Here is a 27,013-nt window from a genome sequence, read left to right on the forward strand (position 1 = left end):
GTGGTACTGACTTTGGAGTAGATACTGGCTCTTCTTTTCGCATTTAGAGCTGTTCCCACTTTTGGGGGCCTTAAGGTTGGAGCAATAAGGAGCTGGAGACCAGGAGACCACCCCCATACCATGTTGAAATGCTGTTTGAGAACCAGGACACTCATGTCTTTTGGCCGTTACCAGTGGGTGTATCTGTTTATCTGTGTGAATAGCAGTGGACATTCTTTTGTGGAATGTTGGCTTCTATTTCGTTGATTTAATCAGTGAAACGAGTGGGTTTTGCTGGGAGGAGTTGCTACCCCCTCAGAGAAGACCAGGAAGTTTTTCTGTCTTGCTGGATCATGGGGCTTTGAGTTTGCAGGGGGCGAGGACTTCAAAGTGACCTTTTACTGAGTGTAAAGATCCAGCTTGCTCTGTAGGAATGTGGCGTCCAGGACTCTCCCGGAGCCCAGGGCCTGATGCCGCGTTTCCTAAGATGTGCTTGGAGGATTGTCATCAGCCCCTGTCTGTCACCTCTCTACGGTGCGAGGTGTTTTGTATCACCTCTTTTTCATCAAGTGGAATCACTGAAGGCCCTACCCTATTTTAGCCTGCCTCATTTTGCATGATATCTGTATGCTGAGCGGGGGCCAGGGGATCCAGTTTTTAAAAATTGAGGGTCCCAGCCTATTCTGATGGAACATTGCTCTTCGGTCTGAGCTTTCCTGTGACACTCGATGCCAGAATGGAAAGGGATGTTCTGCAAATCAGAAATGCCTTCAGGCAGATGGCCTTGCTGGGCTTATTCCTTGACATTAGCTGCCAGGTCTTCCAGCCACTACCTACTTAAAAACACACGCAGTGAGCAGATTGAGTAAAAATGCTCTGCTTCCTTGCCTCCGGGTTATACAGCCTATCTGGGCCTAGACTCCTTTGTATCCACCCAGCTTTGAGCACAGCTACGTAGTAGTCATGTAGTGAGAGTTGGACCATAGAGAAGCCAGAGCACCGAAGAAATCGATGTTTTCAAACTGTGGTGATGGAGAAGACTCTTGAGAATCGCCTAGACTGCAGGGAGATCCAACCTGTCAATTCCAAAGAAAATCAGCCCTGAGTATCCATTGTAAGGACTGATGCTGAACCTGCAGTACTTTGGCCACCTGATGCAAAGAGCCGACTCACTGGAAAAAACCCTGATGCTGGGAAAAATTGAGAGCAGGAGGAGAAGGGGTGGCAGAGGATGAGATGGTTAGATAGCATCACTGACTCAATGGACATGAATTTGAGTAAACTCTGGGAGATAGTGAAGGACAGGGAAACCTGGTGTGCTACAGTCCATGGAGTTACAGAGTCAGATGCGATTTAGTGACTGAGCAGAACAGAACACCTCCCTTATTTATCTTGTCAACCCAGGGAGAGGTTGATGTGCGTTTCATCCACTTAGCAAGCAATTACTGAGTATCTCCTGCGTTCCAGGCAGGGGCCTCAGTGGAAGGGTTGGTTCTAGAGTCCTAAGGCTGTCATGTTAAGTGCTGAGATGAGGCTGTACTGAGTCCTTGAGAGCAGAGAGGAAGTGACTAACTCTGCCTGGAGTTGTTAGAGAAGGCAGTGTCTGAAGAAATGATTCATACCTAACCCCTGGGGTTGGGTTGTCAACCCTCCCCAACCTTCCTCACCCCATCAAAATAGGATGATCTTTTTCTTAAACAATGAATACTCATTCACGGACAGAGAGAGCCTATGTTTTACTATACATTTCCTGTTGGTTACTCAGCATTAGAACTTGAACCTTGAAGTAAGTGCTTTTTAGAGTACAGCTGTTCCCCCTTATCCACAGAGGATATTCATTTCCAAGACCTCCAGTGGATGCCTGAAACAGCAGATAGTACCGAACTCTCTCTCTATATATATACACACACGCTGATTTTTCCTTTACATACCTACTTATGATAAAGCTTAAATTATGAGTTAGGTACTGTAAGAAATTAGCAGTAATAAAATAGAACAATTACAGCAATATACCGTAATAAAAGCTAGGTGACTGTAATCTCTCTCCCTCTCACAATATCTTAAAAATTTAATGCCTTTTCCACCTTAAGTAAACACTTATCATGCACTGTGGTGGCAGTTTGAGGTGAGACAGAGAAATTAGCACAGATTTCTTTTTCCTTCATGATTTCACAGATGGAAGATTACTTCTTACCATATATCTTAGCAATCTCTGCAATATGATTTTTTTCTTTCCTTATGAAGTTGAGAACTTTTGCCTTTTCGCTTGAAGAAAGGACATGACAGCTTGTCTTTGGCAGACCCAAATTGCAGCATCACTACTCTTGCTTTGGGAACATTAGTAAGTAAAATAAGGCTTTACCTGAACACGGCACTGTGAAACCTTGGCAGTCGATCTGATAACTGAGACGGCTAGGCAATTTACAGGTGGGATATGCTCGACAAAGTGATGATTCAAGTTGAGGGTGGGATGGAGTTGGATTTCATCACACTGACCAGAATGGCGCAGAATTTAAAACTCCCAAATTGTTTATTTCTTGAATTTTCCATTTAATATTTTCTGACAATGATTGACCTTGGGCAAATGCCATCACAGAGAGGGAAACCACAAAAAAGGGGGGAATGACTGTAACTGTGCTTTTTTTTAAACTGGCAAGCAGCCATATTTAGAGTGATTCTTTTATCTACTGTGTGTCTTTAAGAAAACCAAAAATGTCGAGGAGTGAGTTGCAGTATCGATCACATTGATTGAGATGCACATTAGAGCCTGATACTTGACAGCTTCTTATCCTATACATACCACTCTCTTTAGTCCGGTGCCTAGACTTTACCTGATCCCTTAATCGCAATTTTCTTTATGTTAGATAATCCCAGTCTGCCTTCTGAGTTTAGTAAATGTAGAGAATTGTGTAAAATTTTTAAAAAAGATTAATTGTTGCTTTAGGTGTAGCTTGAGGTCCAAGGTGAGCATATGACATTAATTCCAATTTGATTCCACACACCGGTTTCCCTCTATCTTCCCTGCAATCACAGCCCGGGGTGCCTTTTTGTTTTTCTGTGGTTATTATCAGATGGTTCTTACTGAGCTGCAGGTAAGCCTTGCTTTTCTTTGGTGAGATCTGTGACCTCTAAAGGTTTTAACAAGCTAGGCTTTCCCAGTGAAGGTAGTTTATCCAGGTCAGTGGTGAAATGCAAGTTCATTCACTGAGTAGCCATTTCTCCACCTCACCCTGTTTTGTTTTTAAAATACTTCTGTTTGTTTATTTATTTTACGTTTTGCCTGTGCTGGGTCTTCGCGCCTGCACAGGCCTTTCTCTGGTTTTGGCTAGCGCCGGCTACCCACTGTAGCAGCCTCTCTCGTTGCGGAGCATGGGCTCTCGGGTGTATGGGCTTCCGTAGTTGCAGTGCGTGGTCTCCGTAATTGTGGCTCCTGGGCTCTAGAACACAGACTCAGTAGTTGCGGCTTCTGGGCTTAGTTTGTGGGCTCCGTATGTGGAATCTTCCCGGACCAGGGATTGAACCCCTATTTCTTGCATTGGCAGGCAGATTTTTTAGCCACTAGGAAACCCCTCACCCTGAGCTTGATGATTTTTTATAGTAAGCTCTAAATCTCCTTCCACAACCCCAGAAAGAGACTGTGCTCACTGGTCCTTTGGACAGAGGCAGAAGGACATAACTCAACCAGCTTGGCTGTTACACAATCCAGGCCACTTAGGAAGGTCACCTGTTTGTAGCTACTGTGAGAAATGCGGCCTTGCTGTGCCTGGCCCCTGTACCTGACAAGCCAGCAATAACATCTGTTTTGCAAAGGAGTCTGTCCACCAAATGGCACCTAACCCTCGTCTCGCAGTTTCTGTCCTTTGTGTTTGGGGAGTTTGTGTTTACTGTGTGTTTGCTTTGTGTTTACTGGGCCTGGGTTCCTTTCACATAGAACGCCTCGAACCACCAAATAGCACTGATAGTTTTTTCTTTGTGTGAGCTAGCAGGATGAGGTGGATGGCAACGTGGTGACCTGTGGTAGATCAGCTTGGTCCCATGTCCTGAGTACATTCACATATGATGTTGAAACGTAGGAAATGTAACCATTTTGATCTAGAAGAATGACAATTTCATACATGTAACTGAATAATTTGAAATTTGTACTCTTAGGTAAGAAAGGATACATTTTTGAAGCCAACTAGCATTAACCCGGAGAAGGCAATGGCATCCCACTCCAGTACTCTTGCCTGGAGAGTCCCATGGATGGAGGAGCCTGGTGGGCTGTGATCCATGGAGTCGCTGAGAGTTGGACATGACTCAGTGACTTTACTTTCACTTTTCACTTTCCATTTTCATGCATTGGAGAAGGAAATGGCAAGCCACTCCAGTGTTCTTGCCTGGAGAATCCCAGGGACGGCGGAGCCTGGTGGGCTGCCATCTATGGGGTCGCACAGAGTTGGACATGACTGAAGCGACTTAGCAGCAGCAGCAGCATTAACCCAGGGAGGCAAATACAGCCTGTGGTGAGCTTTTATATCACTCACAATATTTTTATATTTTTACACATTAATCGCTAACCTTAATTTAGGAGCTCTCACACAAAATTTTGGATTTGCAGCTTTTCTGCAAGGGTTGCAGTCTTGCCCCGCCTGGTTGGTGATGTCACCTGGTGACAGTGGGCCAGGGGAGAGCGGCAGCTGTGTCCCCGTGGGGCTCATGCGTGTGTCCATTCATACCCCGGCCAGCTGCTGACCCTCATGGGATCTGACCTGATTGGCCTCTTGGACTATGAGGTTGCTCATGTGATATAAATAGAGCACCTTGAGTAAGATGGATAAAGAGATTTGAAAGAAATTATCAGCTGGACCAGAGTCATTTGTTTTGTTTACTACACACCAGCAGCCAGCCTCTAAAAAGAATGCCTGATACAGCTCTGGTCTCTGTTTGCCAAGAAAGACAGCTAAGCAAGCATACTTAAGGAGCTCGCTCGTTCATGTGCTAAGAGATGGGCAAACTCTGGTTAAAGCTTTGGCTGGATGCTCTTCACTTGAGTAGGATGTGATAAATTGCTTCCCCATCAACCATTCAGGTCACAGGCTAATGTTGTGCCTTGTTTTGTTTATCTTTTTGCTTTTTTAAATCCTGACTTTTATGGGAAGTGACTACTGACCATGTCCTAACTTTAACATGAAAGTTCTTGTCCTTGACTAATGTGTATTTTAAAAGTACTAGATGTTTATGCTACATTGTATGTAATGGTGGGGGAACTGAACACAAAAGAGAATATTCATCAGTTAAAGAGGGGCTGAATGAATTGTGGTACATAGACATTGTGAAACGCTGTGTGGTATTAGCATAACAAATTGACAGGACACCAGTTGACCTGGAGGGTTTTCCCTGAGAAGTACTAGCTGAGATTTAATTAGTACTTCCTGTGCGGTAGGCACAGTTCCAAGGACTTTCCATGTATTAACTCATTTGATCCTCACAGTTGCCCTATGAACTTGGTACTATTATTGATATCCTACCAGGAAAGAAACTGAGGCTTTGAGAAGATAAGAAAGCTGTTTAGGGATAAGCAATTAGTAGGTAGCAGGGTTAGGATATGAACTCATGCAACCTGCATAAATAGACTTTTAAAAATCAATCATTTTGTTAGGTTAGATATCAAAAGTACATTGTCAGTGAGAAATCTAGCTATAGAATATTAATTCATGGCTGTTCCTGAATTCTCTGGGTTATTCTCTGTATTTTAGACTCATTTAAGCTCATCTTGCTGTATCAGATCTTAGAAATCATTTAGTCTTCTGGTTTCCCAGTTTAGCCCACCTCTTCCTCCTTTTAAACCAGCTGAATCTTCCTGGTAAGCAACATGAAACTGAGTCCTGACCTGCAGCTGCTCTCCCCAGTATAAACTACGGATGTATTCTGTCTCCTTCACATTACAGATGGAGAAATGAGTCCTAGAGAGATAGCCTAACGTTTACTGAGTCAGTATTTTCCAGGGATGTGAGACAATTGTGTTATTAGGTGTTGCAGGTCATTTAATTATGTGTATTAAGGAAACGGAGGTATAGGTAGAAATAGGCCCAGTATCACTGAACCCTGGGAATCAGAACCAGGATTGGATAGAATCTCTGTCCAACTATCCTTTCAAGGGTCATGAGGATTACAGAGGCCTACCAGAGGCCCTTCAGTTGAATCTTTTCTCTTAGTGCTGTTTGAATTAATTAGGAAGTTTTGGTGGGGGGAATCCCCTGGTAGCTCAGCTGCTAAAGAATCTGCCTGCAATGCAGGAGACCCTGGTTTGATTCCTGGGTTGAGAAGATCCCCTGGAGAAAAGAATTGCTACCCACTCCAGTGCTCTGGCCTGGAAAATTCTGTAGACTGTATAGTCCATTGGGTCTCAAAGAGTTCAACACGACTGAGTGACTTTCACTTTCACTTGAGGAAGTTTTTGAGAACTTCTGAGTTGTATTCAGTTCAGTCAGTCACTCAGTTGTGTCCGACTCTTTGCAACCCCATGAATCACAGCACGCCAGGCCTCCCTGTCCATCACCAACTCCTGGAGTTCACTCAAACTCATGTGCATCGAGTTGGTGATGCCATCCAGCCATCTCATCTTCTGTCGTCCCCTTCTCCTCCTGCCCCCAATCCCTCCCAGCATCAGAGTCTTTTCCAATGAGTCAACTCCGCATGAGGTGGCCAAAGTACTGGAATTTCACCTTTAGCATCAGTCCTTCCAATGAACACACAGGACTGATCTCCTTTAGGATGGACTGGTGGGATCTCCTTGAGTCCAAGGGACTTGCAAGAGTCTTCTCCAATACCACAGTTCAAAAGCATTAATTCTTCGGCGCTCAGCTTTCTTCACAGTCCAACTCTCACATCCATACATGACCACTGAAAAAACCATAGCCTTGACTAGATGGACCTTTGTTGACAAAGTAATATTTTTGCTTTTTAATATGCTATCTAGGTTGGTCATAACTTTCCTTCCAAGGATTACTCATCTTTTAATTTCATGGCTGCAATCACCATCTGCAGTGATTTTGGAGCCCCAAAAAATAAAGTCTGACACTGTTTCCACTGTTTCCCCATCTATTTCCCATGAAGTGATGGGACCAGATGCCATGATCTTAGTTTTCTGAATGTTGAACTCTAAGCCAATTTTTTCACTCTCCTCTTTCACTTTCATCAAGAAGCTTTTTAGTTCCTCTTCACTTTCTGCCAAAAGGGTGGTGTCATCTGCATATCTGAGGTTATTGATATTTCTCCCGGAAATCTTGATTCCAGCTTGTGCTTCTTCCAGCCCAGCGTTTCTCATGATGTACTCTGCATATAAGTTAAATAAGCAGGATGACAGTATACAGCCTTGACGTACTCCTTTTCCTATTTGGAGCTAGTCTGTTGTTCCATGTCAAGTTCTAACTGTTGCTTCCTGACCTGCATATAGGGTTCTCAAGAGGCAGGTCAGGTGGTCTGGTATTCCCATCTCTTTCAGAATTTTCCACAGTTTATTGTGATCCACACAGTCAAAGGCTTTGGCATAGGCAATAAAGCAGAAATAGATGTTTTTCTGGAACTCTCTTGCTTTTTCCAAGATCCAGCGGATGTTGGCAATTTGATCTCTGGTTCCTCTGTCTTTTCTAAAACCAGCTTGAACATCAGGGAGTTCACGGTTCATGTATGGCTGAAGCCTGGCTTGGAGAATTTTGAGCATTACTTTACTAGCATGTGAGATGAGTGCAGTTGTGCTGTAGTTTGAGCATTCTTTGGCATTGCCTTTCTTTGGGATTGGAATGAAAACTTACCTTTTCAGTTCTGTGGCCACTGCTGAGTTTTCCAAATTTTCTGGCATGTTGAGTGCAACACTTTCACAGCATCACCTTCCAGGATTTGAAATAGCTTGACTGGAATCCCATCACCTCCACTAGCTTTGTTCGTAGTGATGCTTTCTAAGGCCCACTTGACTTCACATTTCAAGATGTCTGGCTCTAGGTGAGTGATCACATCATCATGATTCTCTGGGTCATGAAGATCTTTTTTGTACAGTTCTTCTGTGTATTCTTGCCACCTCTTCTTAGTATCTTCTGCTTCTGTTAGGTCCATACCATTTCTGTCCTTTATCAAGCCCATCTTTGCATGAAATGTTCCCTTGGTGTCTCTGATTTTCTTGAAGAGATCTCTAGTCTTTCCCATTCTGTTTTCCTCTATTTCTTTGCACTGATCGCTGAGGAAGGCTTTCTTATCTCTCCTTGCTGTTCTTTGGAACTCTGCATTCAGATGCTTGTATCTTTCCATTTCTCCTTTTCTTTTTGCATAGGTGATTGTGACTTAAGAACAGACAAGGAAAGTCTTTTGTATGAATCAGCTGGGGCTGCCCTAACGAAATACCTTAAGAATGGATGCCTTCAACAACAGAAATTTATTTCTTACTGTGTTGGAGGCTGGGCAGCCCAGTTCAAGGTCCTGGCTGATCTGGTTTCCGATGAGAGCTCTCTTCTCTTCCGTTTCTGTCCTTACCCATAAAGTGAGGGGTTGGACTCAGTGATGATCTTTGAGGCTTCCTGCACCCCTCATGTTGTTGCTGATCTCTCTTACAGTTGAAGGAAGTCTTTGGATTCAAAGTGGACTGTTCCAAATTGTCCAGTGAGTGGTTAAATCCTCAACTGAAGTGACAGTCGCCTCAGGTTCTAAAGAGTCACATTTGTTCTTTACCAAGATGAGAAGCTGCCAGTTGTTCTTTAGTCGGCTGTATGTATAGAGCAATATCGGTCCTCTAGTCGCATGGCTCCAATAAAAGACTTTCCCCACCACTCCCTCCCCTTTTTAAAAAAATGAAAGTTTTTATTGTTTATTATCACTTAAAAATATTTTTCATACCATTTTTAAAGGTGACTTTCCACCTATAACTGTTACAAAATGTTGACTATATAGCTCATGTTGTACAGTACATCCTCGAAACGATCTTAAACTGAGCAGTTTGTATCTCTCACTTCTCCACCCCTATGTTGCCCCTCCTCCCCTCCCCACTGGTAACCACTGCTTACATAGTGTAACCTCTGTATCTGTGAGTGTACATCTTTTTTGTTATATTTAGTAGTTTGTTATATTTTTTAGATTCCACATGTAAGTGATATCATACAGTATTCATCTTTCTCTGATTTATTTCACTTACCATAATGTCCTCCAAGGCCATTCATGTTGCTTGGTGCAAACGGCAAATTTCTTTTCTTTATGGCTGAGTAATATATCTATTGTGTGTGTGTGTTAGAGAGAGAAAGAGAGAGATCTATCTCCATATATCTGTTGATGGGCACTTAGGTTTCTTCCATATCTTGGCAATTGCAAATAATATTACTGTGAACATTGGAGTGCATATATCTTTTAGAATTAGTGCGTTTGTTTTTTTCAGATACATAACCAGGAGTGGAATTACCAGGTCATATGGTAGTTCTATTTTGAGCTTTTTGAGACACCTCCATACAGTTTTTCACAGTAGCTGCACCAATTTACATTCCTATCAACAGTGTACAAGGCTTTCCTCTTCTTCACATCCTTGACAACATTTTGTGCTCTTTTTGATGATAGCCATTCTGATGGCTATGAGGTGTTATCTCACTTTGGTTTTGATTTGCATTTCCCTGATTGTTGGCCATGTTGAGCATCTTTTCATGTGCCCATAGGCCATCTGCATGTCCTCTTTGGAAAAATGTCCATTTACTTCTGTCCATTTAAAATTTTTATTTATTAATTTTAAACTATATTTTTTCCCTGCCCATTTATTAGTTTGTTTTTAGAGTTGTATGAGCTGTTTATATATTTTGAATATTAATTCCTTTTCAGTCATATCATTTGCAAATATTTTCTCCCATTGAGTAGTTTGTCTTTTCATCTTCTCAGTGGTATCCTTTGCAACTCAACATCCCTCCCCCTTTTTAAAATTCTTCTTTGTGTCCATGTTCTTGCATTTGTCTGTGGAAGCCAGAAGACTTTTATAGTGAAGCACTTAACTGACTGAGTGATAGCCGCATATCACATACACTTATTTCATCCTTTCTGGGAATTTGTTGTCTTCTTTCCTGTTTTCCAGTTTTCCCAGTTTGAAAACGGTCTGAGATGTGGATGGAGAATGGAGGGCTGGGACTAGGGGGAGTTTTATAATAGATAGGGCTGAGCTTCCCATCAGCAGCTCATTAAAGGTGTTTGTTGATTTCTCTGCTGGATACCAGGCCCAGTGCTAACTAGCTACTTATCACTTTCTCTGTGGGCTCGCTTCAGCGATGGGCTCTTGTTCTGGAGACCTGGTCTGGAAAATGCACTCTGCTATCAGCAGGGCTCTTTGTAGTGTTTGGCTCTGGTATCTGGAACATTCTGGATTGAGCCCAGCATGCTGTGATCTGCACGCTGGTGAGGTTGATCCAGTGGGACTTTGGAGTAACAGCTGATGGAGAAACACTGCGGTAAGGGAGAGGGCGGTAGTGGTGGTTTACTCGCTCAGTCGTGTCTGACTCTCTGCGACCCCACGGACTGTAGTCCATCAGGCCCCTCTGTCCATGGGATTCTCCAGGCAAGAATGCTGGAGGGGGTTTGTCATGTGCTCCTCCAGGGGATCTTCCCGACCCAGGGATCAAACCAGAGTCTCCTGCATTGCAGGCGGATTCCTTACCACTGAACCACCAACTGACGAATTGATCATTCTGAGAACTGAGCTCTAGAGAGAGTGCGGCTCACTCGGACCTTCCCTCTAGGTTGATTCTCTTTTCTCCAACAATATAGGGCAGTGTAGAAGATATTTTCATAGCAATGGCAAAACAAGGCTGCAAGGGAAAAGTGTGCTTCTGGCTTGTGGGTAGAAGAAAAAAAGCCTGGACCTGGGAGTGTGGCAGACCTGACTCAGACCCTGGCTCAGGTGCTTGTTAGCTGTGGGGGTCCTAGTGTTCTCACATGTAAAACGAGGCTGTTAACAACAACAACAACGAAAAAATGCACAGGCTTGTAACAACAGTTATACAAGGAAAATGCGACTATATAGTGGGTAGTCAGTATATGTGGATTTACTCCCCTGGTGAACACAGGTGGGGCTTCCTGCAACGGAATGCTTGAAGTTGGAGACCTGTCTTTGGAGCATTTGGGTGACCTGCTGGGTCACCAGGTCAGGGGGCCAGAGCTGATGGTGAGACCACAGGGCAGAACCTTTGCACCAAAGACACTCATTTGGGCACTTCTGTGGGGGTGGGGAAGCCTTGATTTGCACAGGAAATGTCATGCCTCTATTTCACATGTATCAGGATAGCTGATACTGGTCTCTCCTCTTTTTTGACAAAAATAATCTCCCCTCCCCCATTTGGGTGATATTTAGCAACTCATTTGGGAAAAAGTACCCAAAGGAAAACTTGAAGGAGAAAACAGTCACATCCGCCCCCTTTTGCACAGGCTGTTTCTCTCCTTGGCAGTCTTGCAGCGGGAGGAGATTTATGTGATGAGAATGAGATTTTTGATATTCTTTGCAGAATTGAGATGCCTTAACCTGGAGGTCTTTTTGCCCCTTCGGAATATAAATCCGATTAGAAGCTCTTTGTGCTCTGCCACAAGTCATTACACGTCTACATTTTGTTCTTATAAAATATGGATAATGACATGGCTCTGTCTCCTAGGAGCTTGAGTGCATTAGCTAATGATCATGAAACCTTAGAAATGGGAAATGCATATGAATGCTGAGAGCTTTTGTAATTACAGGTTTGCATCATTTTGCTTGGCATCCTTGAAGAGGCCTGCTTTCAACATGAGAATACTCGGGTTGATTCCTGTTCTTCTAATTGTAGAGCCAGCTTGAAAGAGAGAAACTCGGAGAGTGTTCAGAGCAGAGAAGTCGTAGCATCTGGTGGAAGCCCTCAAGTAGCTTAGGCTGCAGTGGCTTGGTTTGCACTGAAGTGGGAGAAGAGCTTGAGATATTGTAAAGTCATCACAATGAGAAAATGCCAGTACCCAAGGATGGTAATGGCTTCCACGCAGGGTTGTAATGAAATGCTCGTGTTCTTTATTCTTGTGACATCAGATATATTATTTTCTCAGCCTTTATTCTAGGCAGCCGTGAACACGCTGTATTGCAGTGGGCTGTTTTGATGTGGGTCACCTTCCTGGATTGTTAAGCCTCTGGAGTGTAGAGACTGTCTTTGTATCCTCTAGAAAAATCCAGATTTTCCTTCATCTCATCCAGATAATTATTTTTGAACTTAAGAATCTCTTTAAAAGGATGTCAGATGGTAATGTGTTGAATACCCAAGTTATAGAAACTTAAAAAAAAAAAAAAGAATTTATGTGGGTAACCTGACAGTGTGCCATTTGACAGCTGATGTTGTTTCCATTTTCTTTCAGGCAGTGGCGCTACAGCTGTGGTTCAGGCTGCTCTGTGCAAACCCAGGCAAGAACGCGTAGCAATAAAGCGGATCAACTTGGAAAAATGCCAGACCAGCATGGACGAACTATTAGTAAGTCAAAGTGAATGGGATATTGCCGGTTGCTTTTCGTATCTTACGTAGAGATGGGCCGGAGAAGCAGGAGAGGAGAGAGCAGAGGCCACTTGATGTTTTCTCCCATTTGGACACACGTATTTCTTGGAAAGCAGCCCACCTGGCTTTTTCCTCCTTATGACTGTGTTGTGTAATATACAGCTTACTTTGCTTTGACAAATAGAATTTTACTCAGTCCTCATAATCCCCAGGTGGGGATGGTCTCAGTGTTGACACTGCTTTATGAAATGAGGAAATAGACTCGGATGACCTAAGGTCATGTTATACTGAATTGGATGACGAGTTTCTGGCCCTCCGTCTCGACTCGTACACAAAGAGAAATTACTCCCTAAACAATTTGCTGGCCCTTCTGGCTTTCATAAATCACAAAATCTCCTATAAATTTCAGTTATTCAAAAATACCACAGGGTAGCTTGCATTCCTATTGGCGAATGAGAAGAGTTTGTTTTTTGTTTTTATTTTGGTACAGGCCAACTTGTACTTTTTCTAAGTAAAGTATGTTACATAAATAATTGGAGCTTGTCAGTGTGGCTATGACTATAGTAGCATTGGTTGGTTGAAGGATCATTTGCTTTTGGTTTAGCTGACTCATTATTAAATGAACAGCTTGGCAAATGGTTATTAGTTGCCCGGCAAACTGTGAAGGGTTTGAGAGTTTAATCTCATAAATATAGTTGTCATTCTGCCTGCCAATTTTCTTTTTTTTTTTTCCTTTTGGTCATTTGTTTGAGGATAATGGAAAACTGCAGTGGAGGAGTTGACTGATTGGTTATCCCACCACTAATCCCAGAACAAATATTAGTCCAATAGCTCCATACAGGCTGCAGAGTATAATGACAGTTGGCTCCAAATGAAGAGGCCTTTTGTCATAGTCTACATTGGGAATGGAATGTCATTAACAAGAGCCTTTTGTCTTTACTCAGAATATAGCTTTTATTTCAGGCATAATTACAGTACACTATAGTATAAATTAAGTACAAGGATAAAGCTGTACTTTTCCAGATCTGTTTGGCCTTACATTTTAAATCAGGGTCCATAAAGCATAGTTTTCACTGGGATTGATACAACAGATTGCTGGCTAAAAGTTCAATTAAAGGAAGGGCTTCCACAATTTAATTTAAAAAAAAAAATTTTTTTTTTTTGCATGCATTTAGCACTTTTACCCTCCTCAGAATTTCAGCCCTGCTCTGCTCTTACTGAAATTATTACTGCATACTTCTGTTGCTTGCTATCACGGTGACCAATAAAACTGTGTCTATGTCATCTGACCAGTTTTCAAGGTCACTTTCTGGCATGGAAAAAGCTTTAAACAAACTGGAGAGAGCTGTGTCCTGCCTTTGCCACTAACTTTTTTTTTTTTTTCCGGTCAAGTTACCTAACAGCTCTGCATGATTTAAAGAGAATTGAATCACAAGAGCGCTAAGATCCCATTGTTTGTTGCTGTTGTTCAGCTACTAAGTCGTGTCTGACTCTTCGAGACCCCATGAACTGCAGCACACCAGGCTTCCCTGTCCTTCACCATCTCCCAGAGTTTGCTCAAGCTTGTGTGCATTGAGTCGGTGATGCCATCCAACCATCTCATCCTCTGTCATTCCCTTCTCCTCCCCTCAGTCTTTCCCAGCATCAGGGTCTTTTCCAGGATCCCATTAGGAGTCTCAAATTCTGTGGCTATACTAAGTACATAATAATTTTTTAAGGATCTTGAAGTATACATTTATCCTTATGCTCTGTTTGGAAATATTACTCTTGAATTTGCCTGTGGCAGTTGTATTGGATTATGGTGTTCTGTTGGAGGTCTCACAGTCGTCTTTTTGCCACCAGCAAAATATTCAGACAGAATATGTACAAGGCTTGTATGTACTTGTATCTGATAGTTCTGGAACCAGCCTTCAGGGCTGATGCTGTGGTCTCTGGTTTCTAACAAGCCCTCAGTTGCCCAAAAGGAGAAGGCGATGGCACCCCACTCTAGTACTCTTGCCTGGAAAATCCCATGGATGGAGGAGCCTGGTGGGCTGCAGTCCTTGGGGTTGCGAAGAGTCGGACACGACTGAGTGACTTCACTTTCACTTTTCACTTTCATGCATTGGAGAAAGAAATGGCAACCCACTCCGGTGTTCTTGCCTGGAGAATCCCTGGGACGGGGGAGCCTGTCTATGGGGTCTCACAGAGTTGGACACGACTGAAGCGACTTAGCAGCAGCAGCAGAAGTTGCCCAAAGTCTCCATGTTTCCCCCCTGCTGACTTTTTATCAGCAGTCGGGTGCCAGTGATGACACCTATGTAAGGGTTCTACTGGAGGCACCAGGACTGTTGTCGTTCCAGGCCCTTTTCTCTATTTCCTGGGACCAGGAACCATATCAGTGTCATTTGGAGTGACTCATAATTTAGCCAGAGCTGTCAGTGTAAGGATTAGAGGTTTATCTAGCTTAGTGCTTGGCTCCACTAACCTGAAGTTTTAAGATTTACAAATTTGCTTGTTAGCAGTTAATTTCTTTCTTTCATTTTCTACCTGCTCCCATGCCCATGTTGTGTTAATGGAATGTAGCATAATTATCTGTTTTTCATTTTAAAGGATGTTTGATTTGTTGCTCTAATCTTTCCTTAATTTTGAGTCTTTGACCTTTTGATGTCTTGATATTTCTAGGGCTGGAGCGAATGGCTATGGTTCTTTAGGACACACAGCTCCCAGGTTCTCTGCAAGCAAAAAGAAATAGAACTGACAGTGTAGGCTCCTGCTGTTGCCAGGCTTTCGTGGTGGCCGAGCTCTCGGCACATGACTCGTGCGGAGCAAAGTTGCTGTAATCCTTTCAGTGTCTAATCCTGCTGCTGCTCGCGCTTTTATTATCTCTGTGGGTTCACATTTTGGCAGTGTCTGGACATCCGCTCTCCTAATAATCCTTTAATTCCGTGAGTGTGTGTGTATTATATACAGGTCAGTGCTCGGCGTCATTTCACAAACTGTGTCATGTGTTAGCTGGAAACCATTGTTCTTTCAAGAAACAACGGCCACTGGAGTCCTTATCTTGTGGGAGTGTTATGTCATGGAAGTCACAATTACCAGCTATTTGCTGGCTACTGGAACAGCTGCCTCCCCTGCTGAAGCTCTGTCAACCTCCCACCCCTGCTGTCTACCCTGCCCCTACCCGCCAGCCCTGACTCGCATAGGAAGCCAGATTTATCCTCACAGGTTGAATGTGATGGTAGAGAACGGTTTGGACAACTGGCCCTGAACTTTGCTTCTTTATGTGATGGAGGCACTCTTTAGATTTTCCCATGGTTGTGGAGTTTATTCACAGTTTGACTGAAGATGATTTATGTGGTCATGATTTCTTTTTTTAATTTTATTTTTAAAGTAAATTGAAGTATTGTAGTAAAGTATTGAAGTATTATAGTAAAAATAATTTAAAATTATTTTCAAAGTAATATTGAAGTATTATGATTTCTGGGCTTCCCTGGTGGCTCAGCTGATAAAGAATCCACCTGCAATGCAGGAGACCTGGGTTCGATCCCTGGGTTGGGAATATCCCCTGGAGAAGGGAACGGCTACCCACACCAGTATTCTGGCCTGGAGAATTCCATGAACTGTATAGTCCACGGGGTCACCAAGAGCTGGATGTGACTGAGCGACTTTCATTTTTCATTATGATTCCTAAAGCAAAGTGATCTTCAGTATCACCTCTGAGAGTGAAGGGAGGAAGAGAAATGTTCAGTGAGATCACTGGGGCTAAATAATTGGTAATTTATGTGAAAATGATGCTCTTCAAAGGAGTACTGTGGTATCCTCAGAGATACTAATTATTTGGTAAATACCTGAGTTTCTACGAGCTTCCCAGGTGGCACTAGTGGTAAAGAATTTGCCTGCCAATGCAGAAGAGACACTGGTTCAATCCCTGATTTGGGAAGATCCCCTGGAGGAGGGCATGGCAACCCACTTTAGTGTTCTTGCCTGGAGAATCCCGTGGACAGAGGAGCCTGGCGGGCTACCAACCATAGTGTTGCACAGTTGGACACAACTGAAGCAGCTTAGCACACACACATGTGAGTTTCTATGTTGTGCTTAGGCCCACAGAAAGGATGGGTTTTGGGTGTATACATGAGAGGACAAAGGTATGTGCTCACTAAAACTTCATTTTAACAAAAATTAGATTAGAGCACCCTTAAATGTTTTCCTTGGCATGAATAGCATTTAACCTACTCAATCTAAACTAATTTTCTATGCATTCTTGTGAATTTTCATGTGTGTTTTTTGACTTTGGTCTTTAACATCCTAATCTCTCTGGGTGTGATGATCTTGGTTGTTATTTTTCCAAGAGCTTAGGAGTGTTACTGGTCTGTTCTATATTCTTAACCTGGATATGTTGATAATGCTGAGATTTGCTATCCCACATTTGTTGTTAACTCCATATTTGTTAATCCCACTCCAGTAGAAAAGACTAATTATAATCAGTTTAACACCCCCTGGGAGATAGTTACAGTTTTAGAGCAGAGCTTGCTAACTCCATAGTTAGGAAAACCTTCCTAGATGCTGGTCCCTGGACTAGGTGATGGGAAAACAAAAGCGAGTCTTCTTTTTTGTGGAGCCTGGGACTAGCCAATGAGTCTCTTCATATTTGCATTGGGTTGGTGAGATGTTTGAGCGAGGAATATCTTTCTGCACTTTTCCCTCTGCTTGTCTAGAAACAGTTTATCAGATTGATAGGCAGATTCTCTAGTGTGTACCCCACAAAGGAAATTTTCACTTGCCAGTAGGAATTTAAAGTTTCCCAAGTGGGTCTGACCCACACTCTTGCAGACTAGTATATTCTGGTTAAGGATGGCCTTGGGGTTTTCTTGAAGAAACTTGGTTCTCCGGTTTGTGGTCAACCTCAGAGGTCAGGGATGCTACTCGGGGGCGCCCTTGGGTTCCCTTAAAATTCATTACATAAATGAAGAATTAATCTGCTTGAGTCTTTTTCAGTCTCTGTCACCAGATGACAGTTCCATAGATGTGACACGGCCCTTTCTTTTATTTACCCTAAACCCTATGTTTTTTAGTCCTTGGGACACACTCTTCTTTGGTTTTACCCAGGGATTGATGAATGTTTTGGTTCATCACCTTGTTTGACATTTTGATCCTTAGACTTTAATCAATCATATCTTTCTCAGCTTTTTTCCTCTAGACTAGAATTCTCGTATTTTCAGTCTGTCCTTAGTGCTGAGTCACAGAAAAGTCAGTATCATTTTCTCATTCTTTCATATACATCAAATCTTATAGTTTAATTCTTAGGGGCAGGACTGCCTTAGGTGTAGGAAAAATCATGGCCCTGGAATTGGGCAAAATGCTTATTTCATCTTTTTTTAAAAAATTTATGTGTTTATTTTAGTTATTTGGCTGTTCCAGGTCTTAGTTGTGGCATGGTGAACTTTTAGTTACAGCGTGTGGGATCTAGTTACCTGCCCAGGAATCAAACCCAGGCCCCCTGCATTGGCAGTGCAGAGTCTTAGTCATTGGACCACTAGGGAAGTGGTCCAATGTGCTTATTTCTTAAAAATAAAAGGAAAAAATGTCTAGTTAACTGATTATATTATACAAAACTGATTATATTATACATTTTCCAGAAGTCTATGGGGATGGCAAAAGTGAAGTACAAAAAAAGAGAGACACAACTGAAGTTGTATTCAAACTGGGAATATTTTCACCATTTTCTCCTGCTCTGAAAATGCATATGTTCTGGGTCTCTTTGTTACCAAACACATAAGTTCAGAAATCTGAGTGGCCTTGTAATATTAATTTCTCTTTATTTTTCTTTTTTTTTAAAAAAAGGATGTTAAAACATTTAAGCAAGCCATTTCTAACAGTCAGTTCAGTCACTCAGTCGTGTCCAACTCTTTGCGACCCCATGAATCGCAGCACGCCAGGCCTCCCTGTCCATCACCAACTCCCGGAATTCACCCAAACTCCTGTGTCGAGTCGGTGATGCCATCCAGCCATCTCATCCTCTGTCGTCCCCTTCTCCTCCTGCCTCCAATCCCTCCCAGCATCAGGGTCTTTTCCAATGAGTCAACCCTTTGCATGAGGTGGCCAAAGTATTGGAGTTTCAGCCTCAGCATCAGTCCTTCCAGTGAATACCCAGGACTGATCTCCTTTGGGATGTTCTGGTTGGATCTCCTTGCAGTCCAAGGGACTCTGAAGAGTCTTCTCCAGCACCACAGTTCAAAGCATCAATTCTTTAGTGCTCAGCTTTCTTCACAGTCCAACTCTCACATCCATAAAAGACCACTGGAAAAACCATAGCCTTGACTAGTTGGACCTTTATTGGCAAAGTAATATCTCTGCTTTTTAATATGCTATCTAGGTTGGTCATAACTTTCCTTCCAAAGAGTAAGCGTCTTTTAATTTCATGGCTGCAATCACTATCTGCAGTGCATAAGAATACTTTAGTGTAAATTCAATTAGGATATTTAATTAGCTGAATCAACTACGATAAAACTTTTAAAGTTTCCAAAATGAAATTTTCTCTAGCTAAATCATACATATTCCTAAGCAAATGTAACTTTAGAGCTATAAAAATAAATTACTTTTGCATATATGATATTCTCTAATTCCTTAAAAATGGTATGTCTTCAATTTATCCAATAATTTCCCATTTCTAGTCCTGCCCTCAGTTGGACTATATTTGAGTAAAGCACGAACACCAAATCATATGAAAATAATTACAAAGTCAAATGGGCAAGGGACACATGACAGTATAAAATTTGATATTTGAGACTGAAATACTCAGAACTGTACTATATTCAGCAAAGTAGGCTTGTATTTTAATGCCATTCCCTTGATATAAAAGATTTTACAAGAAACAGACAAATGCAGTTTGTTACCACATATGTCAAGGGATGTGCTGGGATATGAATCATTAATTTACTAATTAGTTCTTCAGTTCAAAAAGAATGAAAAATACTTTCACTGATGCAATAGACAAAACACACACACACATTATAGCTTCCAATTTTTTAAGCTGATGTCCTCAAACCAGTATAATGTATAGTTTTTGTCTATAATAAAAAGACTTGCAAAAATATTTTATAATTGTGTTAACAATTACAGAGATTAAGTTAAAATGCACCAGAAGACATTTTTTCTTAATTTTTAAAAATCTCAATTTACAAAAACAAAACTGCTTAGAGGTCCCCAAATACTATAATTAAACATTAAAAGAATGAGAGAAACCTATGTCAGGTAATAGGAGATAACTATTCTACTAAAGGAACATTAGGCAAAATAAATATCTAGCTTTATTCTCCAAAATAAGCAACAAATCATAGCTAATTCATTCCTCTAGAGAGGAAGGGAAGTGTGGAAGGAAGGAGGGAGCCTGTGCAGGGGAGGGTTGGGGAGGGGAGTGGAGTGGAAGTATGGAAGGAAATGCAGATCAAGAGAAGCGAAATAATCAATAAAATCACACTACAGCAGAAAGCAAAATGAGACCAGGGCTGCATTCTGAGGAAAGTGAGCCCATGTTACTTAAAGATACTGTCAGTGAGAGCAAATTACCTGTATGAAGATGATACAGGGAGAGAAGGGCAAATGCCAGCATTTTTCTAGTTCAAGACAGAAATTTTTTCATTATGTACACAGGAGAAACAGATGGCGCTCTGTGTACCCAAACCTACGAATTTACAGTGAATTTTTATTGTTACACCACAATACTGGAGTGATTTGACACTACCCCGAATTGTAAAGCACAATTTGCTAGTAATTAGTGTTTCTATTTAAATGATCTTAAAAGGGGATTTCATTTTAAAAATTAATTTTTAAATTCATAGAATCATAGAACTTTTGGTGGAGGAAATACATTTTTGCCTTCGAGTATACTTTCTTACTGAACAAACGAGGAGGCTGAGGACCAGAAGTGAAAGTGATTCATCCCAAGTCCAGTTCCCGGGTGGAGAATGCAGGCCCTCTGACCCAGGAAGCAACCTGCCCTCTGTCACAAGTTTCAGTATTCCTCACTGGTGCAGTTGTTTTTTGAAATGATTTTGCTCACATCTGTCACCCATCACAAACTAAAATATTTTAATAATCATGACATTTTTGTCATGGTGGGAGTTGGTGATGGACAGGGAGGCCTGGCGTGCTGTGGTTCATGGGGTTGCAGAGAGTCAGACACAACTGAGCGACTGAACTGAAGTGATGTTATCATCTTTCTTATTTTGGTTATTTCCACAATTAATTAAGCTTCCTCTGAAAGAGAAGGACTTGGAAACATGAGGGAGAAGGCTGGAGAGAGATGGGTGGGGTTTCTGCTGCTTTTCCCTGGCAAAACCCCAGACTGTAGCTGTACCCAGGCGTGGGACAGGGCAGGCCACACAAAACAAAAAGCTATGTTTCACCTCCCATTCTCATCATTTGGTGATGAAGCCAAACGTAGCCGTGGTGTGGAAAGCTGGCCTGGAGGTTTCCAGCAGCATAAATTGGGCTAAAGGAAAGACTCTCTGTGTCTCTGTTTTTAACGAAGTCTTCGACTTTACTTTTCCCAGTACTCCCAGTCATGGACCATTAAAGGCTCAAACAGCGGTTGTTGATAGCTGAGCCTGGTTCAGATTCCTGACGCCCAGCTTTAGAGCTTTCAGAACCCATGAGGTGTCCTTGTTACTGTTTGCCAAAGAACTTTTTCAGTCAACTCTGAAAGAAAATGGCTCTTCCCTATTGAGTTTGCCTATGTGATTTCAATATCACTCCTTTATTCTTTGCTTCTTTCCTTGTTAACTATTTCAGCAACTTCTTCATTTTCAAGCAAAATTCTGTAGTTGTTTTTTTTTTTTTTCTGACCAGTTTTTGCAGAAGGCTCATTGTCATGATGTCATAACCAAGTAGGTAGGCCCAGAAATGGAAGTTGTGTTCTGTGGGAAGGAGCTATTTACCCATTGTGATTTCTCTGCTGATTTCCTGGGGTTTTCCAGACCTCCACCTCCTCTGAAACTTGACCTTTTACAACAGCTCTTTTTAGTTTACTTCCCTGGTGGCTCAGATGGTAAAGCATCTGTCTACAGTGCGGGAGACCTCGGTTTGATCCCTGGGTTGGGAAGATCCCTTGGAGAAGGAAATGGCAATCCACTCCAGTACTATTGCCTGGAAAATCCCATGGACGGAGGAGCCTGATAGGCCACAGTCCATGGGGTCGCAAAGAGTCGGACGCGACTAAGTGACTTCACTTTCACTTTCCACAGACATGATTAAGGCTGTCACAAAATTTGAATCCTTTTCCTAATTCTTGCACGTGTTTTTCCCTGACTTCAAAATACCCAGACCGTCCCCATTTCTAATCTTGTCTTCAGTTTGACTGTACTTGGATAAATAGTTACTAAATCATATAAAAATAATTCTAAAACTAACTGGCGAGGCACACTGGTTGATATATTCATAAATAGTATAGGTCAGAATATTTGACTTAACTCTTCCTCGAGTAGGTTTTTCTTCCTATTGGTACTCTGGTTCTACAAGAGGTAGGAGTTTGATGTATATGTGCCATTTGATTTTTTTATAATTAAAAATAACATTTTTCATGATTGAAAATGACAGTCCAAAAAAATATATTGCTTTTAGAACTTTGTCAATCTTTTCCTTCCATTTCTTGGCTGACATTTGAAATCATTGAAGTTTATGGGTTTTTTTTCTGTTCAAAAAAAAAAAAAAGTCAGCTACTTACAGTATTGGGTTATTTGTGAATATGGATGAGATTACTGTTCATAATGATGATGATGTTATGGCAGTGGAAGCTGAACGATGACTTTTTGAAGAATGTTTTCAATTAACCCGGTTATCCTCATATCATTAAGGCGGCGGTCCAACCTTTTTTGGCACTAGGGACCTGTTTTGTGGAAGGCAATTTTTCCATGGACTGGGGAGGTGGGGGGAAGATAGTTTCAGGATGATTCAAGCTCATTACATTTATTGTGCACTTTATTTCTATTATTACTACATTGGCTCCACCTTAGATATCAGGCATTAGGACACAGAGGTAGGGGACCCCTGATAAAGAATTATTTAAATGCTTAGAGCGGCTTTGTTTACATTTTAAAGATATATTTGGTTATCTCTCAGATTTGGAAATATACATTTTATTTGCTAGTATTCATGGGTCACATCCCTGGAGGAGGAAATGGCAACCCACTCCAGTATTCTTGCCTAGAGAATCCCATGGACAGAGGAACCTGGTGGGCTGCATTGTATGGGGTTGCAAAGAGTCGGACACTACTGAAGTGACTTAGCACATGGGTCATATATTTATTTTCAAGATTAAATTCCAGTGTGGAAATGTGCTTTTCCACAAATGCAAAATGTGGGAGGTCGCTGTTCTCCCAGCATTCTGTCGAAAGAATTGGTGCATCTCAGTGCTTAACTGGAAAGCAGTGCTTTGCAAACTTGGCTGCAAATTAGAGTCACCTTGGAGCTTTTGAAAATTTTTACATTTCCAGGCTGAGTCCTAAACTAATTTTATATCAGTGGCTCTGGGTCTGAGATCCAGGCATTGGTATTTTTTAAAGGTCCCAAGGTGATTCCACTGTGCATCCAAGGTTGAGAACAACTAGTTTAGAATAAAGTTAGAAGTAGCACCTCCTCAGATTTAACTGCTCGTGATATTGGAACTTTTCGCTTCTCTTCTTTTCACAGCTATTTGTAAGGCCTCCCCAGAGAGCCATTTTGCTTTTTTGCATTTCTTTTCCATGGGGATGGTCTTGATCCCTGTCTCCTGTACAGTGTCACAAATTTCCGTCCATAGTTCATCAGGCACTCTATCGATCAGATCTAGTCCCTTAAATCTATTTTTCACTTCCACTGTATAATCCTAAGGAATTTGATTTAGGTCATACCTGAATGGTCTAGTGTTTTTTCCTTACTTTCTTCAATTTAAGTCTGAATTTGGCAATAAGGAGTTCATGATCTGAGCCACAGTCAGCTCCCAGTCTTGTTTTTGCTGACTTGTATAGAGCATCTCCATCTTTGGCTGCAAAGAATATAATCAATCTGATTTTGGTATTGACCATCTGGTGATGTCCATGTGTACAGTCTTCTCTTGTATTGTTGGAAGAGGGTGTTTGCTATGACCAGTGCATTGTCTTGGGAAAACTCTGTTAGCCTTTGCCCTGCTTCATGCAAAGGAGAAAAGGAAACATATAAGCATCTGAATGCAGGGTTCCAAAGAATAGCAAGGAGAGATAAGAAAGCCTTCGTCAGCGATCAATGCAAAGAAATAGAGGAAAACAACAGAATGGGAAAGACAAGAGATCTCTTCAAGAAAATTAGAGATACCAAGGGAATATTTCATGCAAAGATGGGCTTGATAAAGGACAGAAATGGTATGGACCTAACAGAAGCAGAAGATATTAAGAAGAGGTGGCAAGAATACATGGAAGAACTGTACAAAAAAGATCTTCACAACCCAGATAATCACGGTGGTATGATCACTCACCTAGAGCCAGACATCCTGGAATGTGAAGTCAAGTGGGCCTTAGAAAGCATCACTACGAACAAAACTAATGGAGGTGATGGAATTCCTGTTGAGCTCTTTCAAATCCTGAAAGGTGATGCTGTGAAAGTGTTGCACTCAATATGCCAGCAAATTTGGAAAACTCAGCAGTGGCCACAGGACTGGAAAAGGTCAGTTTTCATTCCAATCCCAAAGAAAGGCAATGCCAAAGAATGCTCAAACTACCGCATAAATTGCACTCATCTCACATGCTAGTAAAATAATGCTCAAAATTCTCCAAGCCAGGCTTCAGCAATATGTGAACCGTGAACTTCCAGATGTTCAAGCTGGTTTTAGGAAAGGCAGAGGAACCAGAGACCAAATTGCCAACATCCGCTGGATCATGGAAAAAGGAAGAGAGTTCCAGAAAAACATCTGTTTCTGCTTTATCGACTATGCCAAAGCCTTTGACTGTGTGGATCACAACAAACTGTGGAAAATTCTGAAAGAGATGGGAATACCAGACCACCTAACCTGCCTCTTGAGAAATCTGTATGCAGGCCAGGAAGCAACAGTTAGAACTTGACATGGAACAACAGACTAGCTCCAAATAGGAAAAGGAGTACGTCAAGGCTGTATATTGTCACCCTCCTTATTGAACTTATATGCAGAGTACATCATGAGAAACGCTGGGCTGGAAGAAGCACAAGCTGGAATCAAGATTGCTGGGAGAAATATCAATCACCTCAGATATGGCAATGACACCACCCTTTTGGCAGAAAGTGAAGAGGAGCTAAAAAGCCTCTTGATGAAAGTGAAAGAGGAGAGTGAAAAAGTTGGCTTAAAGTTCAACATTCAGAAAAGGAAGATCATGGCATCTGGTCCCATCACTTCATGGGAAATAGATGGAGAAACAGTGGAAACAGTGTCACACTTTGTTTTTTTGGGCTCCAAAATCACTGCAAATGGTGATTGCAGCCACAAAATTAAAAGACGAGGAATCTTTGGAAGGAATGTTATGACCAACCTAGATAGCATATTTAAAAGCAGAGACATTACTTTGCTAGCAAAGGTCCGTCTAGTCAAGGCTGTGGTTTTTCCAGTAGTCACGTATGGATGTGAGAGTTGAACTGTGAAGAAAGCTGAGTGCCGAAGAATTGATGCTTTTGAACTGTGGTGTTGGAGAAGACTCTTGAGAGTCCCTTGGACTGCAAGGACATCCAACCAGTCCGTCCTAAAGGAGATCAGTCCTGGGTGTTCTTTGTAAGGACTGTTGCTAAAGGTGAAACTCCAATACTTTGGCCACCTCATGCGAAGAGTTGACTCATTGGAAAAGACTCTGATGCTGGGAGGGATTGGGGGCAGGAGGAGAAGGGGACGACAGAGGATGAGATGGCTGGATGGCATCACCGACTCGATGGACATGAGTTTGAATGAACTCCGGGAGTTGGTGATGGACAGGGAGCCCTGGCGTGCTGCAATTCATAGGGTCGCAAAGAGTTGGACACGACTGAGCGACTGAACTGAACTGATGTTGGAACTTGGGTGGATTTCATTTCTCAGCTAAGGCTGAATAGAATATTTTGCTACCAACATCAGATACAGAAGATACAGAAGAATTTATTTAAGATTTAGCTAAGGTGTGAAAATATGCTAATTTGGTTAAGTGTAGCTTAATATTTTGAATTCAGGATCCATTTAAAGCATTCCCTTTCATAAAAGAAATTTCTTTCCTTCTAGTGCTTTGCAAATCATGTTGTCTTCAGGATGAAAGAAGCGAGGCTTTAAGTTTTCCCTAATTCTTAGTCCTTCAAACTCTTTTTTGTTTCTCTTTGTTCTGAAAGCTTTGCATAAGTATATGTTTAGACATCTTATTCCAAAAGATTTTGAGGCCGTATTCCAAGATACATGAAATATGATAAGGTGGTATTAATATAAATTAAACACAGAGTGAAATAATAAGAGAAAACACAGGTGAGGATGATGTAGATTTGGGAATGAAGTGAAGAATTCATGGCCCAGTTAGCTGACCACATGTCACAGGACACTTCTTGAGCCAGAACATATTTGTTAGGAGATTTTTCTTAGGGAAAGGTGTGTGCTGCTGCCAAGGTCTGTCTCTGTGCCTCTGAGACTTCGTTGGGAACTTGGGACCTTTGAGATTAGTGGTCAGTGTGGGGATCCTCACTCGGGAAGAACTGAGACATCGAGAGGGTGACTTGCAACATTCACGTTAGGTGCCAGACCTTCGGCAAGGAGTTGTATAGGTATCATTTTGCTTATTTCACAAAGCCCTATGTAGATGGTATTTTTTTTAAGCATTGTAAAAACACGGAGTATAAAAATAGTGTGTTAGTTTCTGCTGTACAGCAGAGTGAATTAGCTACAGGTATACATATATCCCTTCCCTCTCGGACCTCTCTTCCCCCCAACCAATCCCACCCCTCTAAGTCATCACAGAGCACTGAGCTGAGCTTCCTGTGCTTTATAGCGGGTTTCCAGTGGCGTCATTAAGCTCATTTTACAGAAAAGGATACTGAGTCTCAAACAGACTGGGTGACCTGCCCAGTTAACCAGTCTGTGGTCCATGCCAAAACGAAGCTTCCAAGCCAGCTGTGACTTGCATGCGGCCCTTCTTCAGTGGCTCCTGCTGGCTTACATCCCTGTTAATCACGCTTCCTGCTTATTCTCAGTAACAGGAGACAAAAATTTTGTGGGGGAGGTAGGACAAAGTCCATATAGCAATATTAGAAAATCTCTCATAAATATTTAAATTTTTTGTTGTTCAGTTGCTTAGTTGTGTCCAACTCTTTGTGACCCCATGGACTGCAACACACCAGGTTTCCGTGTCCTTCACCATCTCCCAGAGCTTGCTCAAACTCCTGTTCACTGAGTTGGTGATGCCATCCAACCACCTCATCCTCTCTTGCCCTCTTCTCCTCCTTTGTTTCATGGAACAGGCATATGTCATGCCCTGTTTTGGCAAATTCATCCAGGTTGGCCCAGCCGCAGTATGTGGGTGTCCCTCTTGGATCTGGCTGCCTCCCACATCACTCCCAGCAGAGATGCTGCTGTG

General features: G+C 42.1%; 1 protein-coding gene across 2 annotated transcripts in view; it reads left to right on the forward strand.

Annotated features, from left to right (window-relative positions):
- Positions 1-27,013, forward strand: part of STK39 (serine/threonine kinase 39) — a 316,468-nt gene that overhangs the window by 55,452 nt on the left and 234,003 nt on the right. For both annotated transcript variants that reach the window (XM_068968272.1, XM_068968273.1), the window contains exon 2: positions 12,340-12,452. In XM_068968272.1, coding sequence (XP_068824373.1) covers positions 12,340-12,452 — 113 coding nt within the window. The remainder of the gene's footprint in view (positions 1-12,339; positions 12,453-27,013) is intronic.

The sequence above is a fragment of the Capricornis sumatraensis genome, chromosome 3, assembly GCF_032405125.1.
Source record: "Capricornis sumatraensis isolate serow.1 chromosome 3, serow.2, whole genome shotgun sequence".
NCBI lineage: Eukaryota > Metazoa > Chordata > Mammalia > Artiodactyla > Bovidae > Capricornis > Capricornis sumatraensis.